Source organism: Xiphophorus maculatus, chromosome 1 (genome assembly GCF_002775205.1).
Source record: "Xiphophorus maculatus strain JP 163 A chromosome 1, X_maculatus-5.0-male, whole genome shotgun sequence".
NCBI lineage: Eukaryota > Metazoa > Chordata > Actinopteri > Cyprinodontiformes > Poeciliidae > Xiphophorus > Xiphophorus maculatus.
In genome coordinates, this window is record NC_036443.1 from 15,431,396 (window position 1) to 15,440,719 (window position 9,324).

At 39.4% G+C, this 9,324-nt stretch overlaps 1 protein-coding gene across 6 annotated transcripts in view; it reads right to left on the reverse strand.

Moving 5' to 3' along the window:
- Positions 1-9,092, reverse strand: part of kmt2d (lysine methyltransferase 2D) — a 38,695-nt gene extending 29,603 nt beyond the window's left edge. For 4 of the 6 annotated variants that reach the window (XM_023337251.1, XM_023337246.1, XM_023337241.1 and 1 more), the window contains exons 1-12: positions 7,779-9,092; positions 5,510-5,592; positions 4,982-5,090; positions 4,647-4,849; positions 4,430-4,539; positions 4,166-4,328; positions 3,058-3,229; positions 2,825-2,939; positions 2,236-2,414; positions 1,491-1,750; positions 1,277-1,396; positions 101-855 (exon numbers count right to left, since the gene is read on the reverse strand). In XM_023337251.1, coding sequence (XP_023193019.1) covers positions 101-855; positions 1,277-1,396; positions 1,491-1,750; positions 2,236-2,414; positions 2,825-2,939; positions 3,058-3,229; positions 4,166-4,328; positions 4,430-4,539; positions 4,647-4,849; positions 4,982-5,090; positions 5,510-5,558 — 2,235 coding nt within the window. In that variant the 5' untranslated portion in view covers positions 5,559-5,592; positions 7,779-9,092. Of the gene's footprint in view, positions 1-100; positions 856-1,276; positions 1,397-1,490; positions 1,751-2,235; positions 2,415-2,824; positions 2,940-3,057; positions 3,230-4,165; positions 4,329-4,429; positions 4,540-4,646; positions 4,850-4,981; positions 5,091-5,509; positions 5,593-6,080; positions 6,175-7,778 lie in introns of those variants that run through there. The other 2 variants (XM_023337234.1, XM_023337230.1) reach the window with 2 other exon arrangements.
- Between the last annotated feature and the right edge of the window lie 232 nt (positions 9,093-9,324).

The window sequence follows — 9,324 nt, forward strand, 5'->3', positions numbered from 1 at the left end:
AAGTTCAAATAAAAGGAGAAATGAACAACCTAAAAGGCACTTTGTCATAAAAAACACTTTAACCCTTCAGATATTAAAATCAACGCCATGGTGACCTCACCTGTTTGACCCGTGAACGGCCCGGCGACCCTCTTCGTTTCGCCTTCTCTCTGTCGCTCCTGAGGGCATCAAAGGGAAGCGAGTCGTCGGTCTCTGTGAGGTTATCGCCGTGGGAACGGCCGGCGGGAACCAGACCGAGCTCCATGGCCAGCTGATTGTCCGGTTCTCCGGGCGAGCCCAGGAAGCCGCTGCTGCTGGACATCTCGTCCAGTAGCAGCTCGGGCTTCGCTGCCTGCAGCTCCTGCTTTATGTCCAAATGATGTCCTTTCATTTGCTCGTCGTCCTCGTCTTCGTCTTCCTCCTCGGACTGAGGAAGCAACCTCGCGTCCACGTCCATGGCAGAAAGCGCGTCTTGTGCGTCTGCTGATGGCGAGGTTGTGGAAGGCGACTGGAGGTCTTGACATCGACTCCTCTCGGGTCTATCGTCCATGGACAGCAGCTCGGGTTTGTCCACAGAAACAGAAAAGGCCGCTGGTCTCTGCGCGTCCTTTCTGAACGGTTCCACGGCACAGCCGCTCTGTAACGACTCCTCCGAAGCTTCTGTCCCAGAGAGGGTGGACTCTTGCTTTTCCTCCTCCATGCTTCCAGTTGCTTGGTGTGATGATGCGGTGGGCTCTGGTGTAGGGTTAATGTCACACTGAGTTTCTGCTGAGAAGACCCGGGAGGGCGAGCTTCGAGTCTTCTCACAGAGCATTTCTTCTGATCTCCGTTCATCAGCAGTAAGACAAGTGGCTCCTTGTTCCGTTGTAGCACAAGCTGGATTTAAAAATAAGTCATTATTAGCATTAGAAATATACGCACATATCTAAAAAAACATTTTAAAAAGTGAATTAACGTTCGCATATTAGATACAAAAAAATTTAAAAACCATTTAGGTTTATTAGACAGTGCTACACGTCAAGTGTTTATGTCTGTTCATCTACCACCAATGAAAATAAATTCATTAAACACTTTGTGTTTAATTCATTTATATGTTTATGTAGGAGTTTCATTTCTAGATTACCTTTATTGTCATTGCACAGTATTTTTAGCAGCACGACAACATTATTAGGGACGGCTGTTTTAAAATTAATACTTGAAATAAATGTTTCTCAGTTATTCTAATTTATTGAGATGCACAAAAAGCAGACAAAGTTCTAATTATTTCAAAATAATTTAAATAATTATTTTTGTTCACCTGTAGACAGAGATGAAGCAGATGACTCTTGACAGGTGGATCCTTCTGCTGCCGCCTGCGGTTCTTGCTTCACTTCCTTCCCCTTAACATCTGCTGAGTGAACTACTGTAGACTCCAAACCTAAACCAAATAAAAATGAGCTCATTAAAAAGCCAGAACTTTTTTTTTTCTCCTAAGCTTTGACTTTTTCAGGTTCTTTGAAATTCTAACATACCCAAATCCATGGGAGCGTCTTTGTGAGGTTCATCTTTCACGACGTCCATCCCGGTTGCACCCTTCTGTCCAGGAGTTCCTTCTGATAAATCTGCTGCAATTTCAGTGACCAGGTCAGCTTGGATTGTCATCTCCTCTCCAGACTGAATGTCATCCATGCAGGTCTGACCAGCAGGTTGCTGCTGATCCTCCTTGCAAAGAAGACAGATGTCCTTGGCTTCTGAAAGCTCTCCCAGTGAAGAACACTCAATGTGCATCCATCTGAAGAAAGCAAAAAATTAAATAAAAAACCCCCCCAGAAAAGATGTGTTACAAGAACATCAGCTTGAACCAAGATGCACCAATTGATTGAGTACAAGCTGGAATAGATCAGCAGGTCAAATATTGAAAAATTACGTTTTTTCATATGCATCAAAAATATAAGTTTCCATAATTTTCCAATCTATAACAGTTAAACTACAGTGTGTATTTTGATTACATTTTTGGAGTTCAACAACAACAGATAAAAGGTGAGAGACATGAGCATAATCTAGTAATTTCTTAATTGATTTTTAGGTTCAAAAACACAAAATCTGATAAATCAGAAAAACATTCAGCAAACTTTTTGTGTGCATTATATTCCTGGATAAATCTGAATGAACAGGCGAGAACTGAAAGGAAACTGCAAATGTGTGTCGGTCAAGAAAGGCCAGAGTGGTGCATCTCTAATAAACATAATTTAAATCTCCACTGTGTGTTAAGCTGACCTGTGGCATACGCCGCAACACTGAAGCCCAACAGATGGGTTGGCAGCTTTGCTGCAAACGCAACACACTGAGCTGCGGTGTTGCTGGCACTCTTCACACATGTTGTAGTTTTCAAACCACTGGGCCGAACCTGGCAGCGTCAACCCACGGACACCGCACTCCATACACACACGGCACCTCTGTGGAAAAACAGGACATGGTGATAATAAGGACCAATTCCTCAAAATGGAGAGCATATTTCATTCCAACAGCTAAATTCTAACAGTTAACACATTAATATGGTTTTACTATAATGTGCAACAAGTCCTCTCCACATAATCTACAGTTTAATCTATCTAAAAGTAGATAATTATTCTTGTAAACATGTTGTACAATTTTCTGACTTTTACAACATTAGATTGTTTTTGTGTGTATGGTTAATCCTTAACACCACTTCAGAGGATGTTAGTAAAGGTTTTCTAGGTTTTGTTTTGGTTTTTATTCACTGCCAGATGATTAACACATCAAAATCTTATAAATAGCAAAAATGTCATAGATAGTAATAGACAGTATTACTTCTAATAGAGACGAAAAACAAAAAGTGACTAACTCTGCATTTCCAAGGGTCAGAGGGAAGAGAATCCATGGCTGGTTGGAGACAGAACGTGTGATATCCCTTATCACAAGCATCACACACCAACATTTTGGAGTCTTCTCCTGGTTGTCTAAAAGTGAAATTAAATAACTTGGTATTATTTTAAATCAATAAAAATGTCATTTCAAACAAAGATATTCAGCCCAAATCTTAAGTGCGGATGTAGTTTGTCCACATGTTGAACTTACCTGCAAGTCTGGCACACTTTACACTCTGGGCACTGCCATCCTGCCCGCTGGATGGGCGTGGCACCAATTTCCAGACAGGATGCATGATAATGGAGACCACAACCCGTGCAGAAAAGTAGCTCTGTGAGCTCCCCAACTGAATCGCACACTGCACACCAGGCCTCCTCACCAGCTGTAAGCAGATTGCAAAGGGAAAATTGCATCATCTGTTTGTTTGTTTTTTTTTCAATTTCTGATACACCCGAGGTTGAATACAATTTCATACCACCACAAAAAAAAATAAACATTTCACAATGCTTTCATGGATGCATACAAGTAAAGAAACTAACTGATAAAATTATCATTCAAAGAATATCTAAAGGACTAATAAATCCCATCTAATCCCATCTACAGGAAGAAAAAATAAAAAAATAAATAAAAGTGTCTTTTGTGTACAACAGACAAGTGAAGCAAAAAATTAGGAGTTACATAAAGGTTAAACAGTATCAGGAACACATTAAAAACTTGCCTGACAAAACCACTACCACCTGAAAGAACATTTAAATTATACCAAGGTCATTCTTGTACATAAAACAAGTCAGGTCAGCAACAGTGTTTCAAAACCCAAGATTCTACAGTAATTTATGATCCTTTATTTTACATTGTAACCGTTCAAATGTCAACTCAAACTCACAAAAAAATGCTTCTTTCCCCCCCATTTAAAGTGCTGCATCAAAGAACCAACTAATTATCTCTGATAAATACCTCTAATACCACTAATTTTTAGTGATCAGAATGAATTTCAGTTAATTGATTTATTAAGTGCAACAATTTGGAACAATGGAACAAGATTTCCAACAGTGTCCGAGAATTCAGCATTTTTTTAATGGAAAATTACAGTCAAATCCTTTAAGATTTGTTAAAAAAAAAAGTAAATTCTGAACCTGGTAAGTGCTAACTGTGCTCACATTTCACTGGATTTCTACCTTGTACGTACTTAAAAATAATAATACAGTTACTAATCAAAACACAGGAGCAAAAAAAAGTAGCTGTCAGACAGTTGATGACATACCTCCTATACTACAAGCACACTCAAAGTTATAAGTGAGTCGCAGAGGACGTCTCTTACCCAACTCCTCAGCCTTGTCTATATGCTCTGGACAGAGGAGGACCAACTGCTTCATGGACTGGAAGGATCCACTGGCCGCAGAGCACGGGAAGTGGTAAAATCGCGAGCAGCCCTCTACATGGCATTGTATGGTTGCACCCAGTCTTTTGCAATATTCACAAAGCTGAAATAAACCAAGAGAAGAAAGCACTCAGTTTCCTGACAAAAGTGCTCATTTAATATTTCTTTTACACTCTAAGTAAAGTTGATGGAGAGCAGACTCACCCGTTGAGTCCCTGAGATAACAGCTTTATCCACGTCCTCCAGCTCCTCGTCTTTCGTCTGCTTCACCCCATCTGACCACACCGCACACCAGTGGTGGACCCAACAACCACCTGCTCATCACAACAATAAACAGAAAATACCTCACAAATGTCAACAAAAGAAGAACATGACTGCCTTGCAATGTCGAAACAGCATAGAAACATATTTTGAGCTTAACCTGAGTCATCAAAGAGTGCTGTCAGACAAGAAGAGTCAGAAAAACCAATGGAAGACAGGTCATCATTTCCAGGTAGTGGCAGTGGGATAGCTGATGGCTTTTGAGTTGGTCGCTCCAACGACGACCTGAAGTGTCGCAGTTCCCGCTGCCCAAGCAAACTCCGCTCCACACAATTACAAAGGGCACAGGCGCGAATGCATTCTCTGTCCACATAATAATGATTAAAAAAAAAATATATATATATATATATTTAGAACTTTAATAAGACGATACAAATCATGAACATCATCTTGTATTAAAGAAACAGGCAATTCTGAGGCAAACAGGGAACTTACACAGGTGTGCTGGAGGAGGTTGCATCAACACCAGACTCGTCTGCAGCAGGAGAGACTTTGGACGACTCCTGGAGGGAGACTGGCTGGTGTCCAGAGGCGCTATCATCTGCTAGCAAATACAAAAAGTATAAATAAAACAGATATATAAAGACATCAAAATATTTATTACTGCTTAGTTCAAATTAAATTAGAGATCCATTTCCACATAAAGAAAACAATATCCAAAGTAAAGATGCATCAACAAGTATAACAAAAGAAGGCATTTTTTCCTCTTCTTGTAATTATTAAATGCATCACATTCAAGAACTCCCAACTAATTTTGGATCATAAACACATCAACAAACAGAACAATTTTCCGCTGGATTAAAATTCAGTGCATCTGAGAACATAACAAGCATTTTTTCCCATTATTTGCTATAATCCTTAGGATTATAAAAAATACTCAACAGAAAGAAAGTTAGAAATCAGTATCAATTAGAAAAAGCTTAATTGGAGCAGGTATGAAATGGAATACCATGATAACTTTACCTGTTGGTTCAGAGTCATTCTCTTCGCAGTTCGATTTCTGCTCGTCCATTCCACGTACAAATTTTGACCTCCTTATCAGAGATCTACAAAACAAAACCAAATTGCGGATCAAAAACAGGGCAGGTATGACAAAACTATTAGCACATATCAAAATTATTGGAATGATTTCCTTTACTTCGGAAATGGGCAAAATCATCGAGAATAAGCCTGCTGACTTGAAATACCCAACAACTTGGAAAAAACACTGACAGCAAAGCGTTACAAACTCACACATCTGTAAAAATGCAAGGGTCTGATTGCAATCTGAAAATTGAACAGCTCAAATATTTAGAATAAAAACAAGCATCGGATGCACAACACTGCATTAAACAATTCAACGTAAAATACTAAATCAGCGACACAGCTAATTTAATAAGATAGCCACACGTAGACTTTCCCTTGATTCCCATGCGTTAATTTGGTGGCTTTACTATTAATGCAACCGAGATTTAACGCCAACTCACGAAAATACCGCGAAGGTTACGTACGAGCGACCATTCAGAAATGGCTTTTAACGATCCAACTTATTTACCAAGCGATGCATAATCCACGTCGATGAAGTCTCCGTGGACAAAAAGCACTCGAGCTCGCAACTAAGCTGCGTTTTGTTTAATTAAACAGCCACAAAACGGGATACACAAAGAAAATACAACTTCCTTATAAAGAGCTTCCTGTTGCAGCGGAGCCCTTTTCGTGCAGAACACGGCCACTGAGAAATAATAGTTCCGCCATGGGATTGAAGCGCTCAAGCGCTCATAAAACAAACAATGAAGGCAAATCGGTTTTATCCACATAATAGATGAGAAATAAGAGAACAATAAGTGCGACGACTCGTGTGCATATAAATACATAAGTAATTAATTTTCCAAGTGGCTCTTCGTGTATTACAAAACAATTATTGAGTCAGAAGCCTTGAGTGCATGCGTTTCGTAATGTTTCCTTTTCATTGTATAAAAGTAAATGGAAGTAGATGACATAGTTTTGTTTTTGGTTTCTTTTTTTTCTTTTTAGCGAATTCACTCAAAAGCACCACTTTTAGACAGCTTGAAAGCAAACGATGTTAACAAAAAGGATCATTTTTAAATTAGAAATTATAATTAATACGAATAAGCATCAGGGGTAACAGTTGGGGTTAAGCAAAGATCTCTGTCACATCTATTTGAATGACCATGCATATATTACAAACATATCCTCATTTTTATGGAGGAAATACGAACTGAGGGGAAGTGATGTGTGGGGTCAAAATATTGTATTTGGGGCCTTAAATAAAAATTACTCGGATTCAAAGAAAGATATGCTCCCCGTGCAAAACCTGAACGATCCTAAAAGCAGGCTAATTTTTTTTTTTTTACAACTACAACCAAAACTCCCACAATAAGATGCCACAGACGTGCACAGTAAAAACCATCCCGAGATTATTCTACAAACTGCATCAAAATGAGTGGGAATGTAACTGAGCTAATGGACACAATCTCTTTAGCAGTCTTAACATTGCATCGCTGTTCTCAATCCGGAGCGAGAAACACTCGGAAAAACACTCCAAAAACAAGGCGCACATTTCACAATCCGATCGCCCAGCACTAACACGCTTTGAGACGACACGTTTCCGAAGATATACCATACGCTTTGCTGTAAAGGAAAAGCAGGATTGATCGAAGCAAAAGTAATAAACACGATGTCCGCAAGTCTTCACATTATAGTTAGTGTTGCAAACTAACTGCGAACAGCATTAAATCTGGACATAAAATGGTAATAATCAGAAATTGGGGTGTGCTGCTGAACTACAATAAAGAGTTTATAGCTGAATAATGGCAGAGCCAAGCACTTTCTCAATGTAAACACCGACTTCAAAGGGTTGGTTCCAACCAACAATTAGACGCATCCATATCAGTGACGAAAATTCTACAAAGCTAACAATTACCTATTGTGGCGCAGCTACAAACTTTCCCGAAGAAATCCCAAGAACCGAAACTACACTACGCTCAGGGACGTGCAGTTTTGAAATATGACAACTGGATTTTACGTGGATCCCCATGTGAATACAAGCAGTACAGAACAACCGAAAGAGAACACACAGGGTACCACAGCTAGCTTTCCAGCAATTAGATAGATTCATCTGGCAGCTAAATGCTACAGATAGCAGCGCTAACACCGGTCTAAGGTCAGGGTTAGTGTGTTTAGATCACTATGCTGCAAGGAAATAAACCATGCCACACTTGTCCCTACCTACCTTAGAAAAATAACGTCCTCTTCTCATGCATCAGCAAGATCTAAAGAGCCACAAAGCTTCCGAAAATGCTGATGCTCGCTTCATTTTATGTACCCGGACTAACGCTGCGGCTAGCCCCGGCAGTTGTGAGAGTGGGGGAAGTGCAAGTCGGCGGAAGGCAAGGCAGTCAGCAGGCAGGCTTTGCTAGCTGTTTAACTACACGGATAACACCGTCGTTACCCGGCTAACCAACGGCCGGACCTCTGTATTGACCAGTCGGGGAACTTTTGTATCCAAACGCAAGTCTTCGGCTAGTCCAGAAAATTGTTTCCCGTCTCCACGTAGCGACGGTGAACGTAGCTTGAGGGCTAACATTAGCAAGCTCCAGTTATGTACTGGAATCTCACTCGAAGAGGTCGTTCGTTGCAGCAAGTTTGCATAAATTGTCTGTATCCGGAAAGTGCTGCGCTGAACTTTGTAGACAAAGCCAGGGAAAAATGGTTTCCTTCAAGTTTTTTTTTTGTTTGTTTTTTTTTTTTTTTTGCCGAACGCAGACTTTCATCTAACTGAATTTGCAGTTCAACTTTGCATGGGTACCCTTGTATTGGGTCACTAGCATCTCTTCTTTCCCTTCGCTAAACTGCGTTGCGTCTTCTAACGGCTGTTCCACTAAAGTGGCTAGCCCATGCTAACTGTGCTACGTTATAAACAACGTCGTCGAAAATTAATTCATCCAAACGAGCGAATCGCAATTATGCCTCGCCGGAGCATAAGTTACAACTTGGGGGTGATGCTAAAGAGATAAACCTCGTGTAAGGTTGATCGTGAGCACTCGACGTGGGATTTTGATTTCGAGAGCGCGGCCGCTGAAATATGGTGGATAATAGATATTAGGTCATTAGATTTTCGATCCAGGGAAGCCATTTTTCATTAGGTTGTTATGATTGTAACAGCAGAGCTACTCTGATATCCCTGTTTGTGAGTGATTTAGCGTGGTTTTCACAGTTAAGAAAAAAAAAAAAGAGTTATTTCCCTATTTATACAAATTAATATTGGTAAGCAATTACAGCAAATGTAAATATAGTATTTTATGACTGTTTATATATGTTTGTTTGTTTGTTGTTGTTTTACTAGATTTACTGAACGTTTCATATTGTAAAAATAAGATTTTTTTAAAAAAAAAATCTGATCCTGACCAGAATTTGTTCGGAAACCTTTCGTTATGCCGAATCATTACGAAACTTAGGTGAAATCAGTGGGAAAATAATTCAACATCTCCGTCTATGAAACCATTACAGTGTTTGTACAAAGATTTAATTTAAAAACATGTCATGTGTTTTAATTGCTTTAATTCGATACAGTAAACAAAATTTGTCTCCTCTAAATATAGTGTATGGCTTATTATATTATCTTCAATAACCATTTATTATTACTATGACAAAAGGACTTTTTATATTGTGAAATGTCATGAGAAAAGGAATGACAAAATAACAAACCAAAAAAACAGCTCTATGTCTATTTACAGAAGTGGAAGTAAGTAGTTACATTTACTTTAGTAACTTTTTTT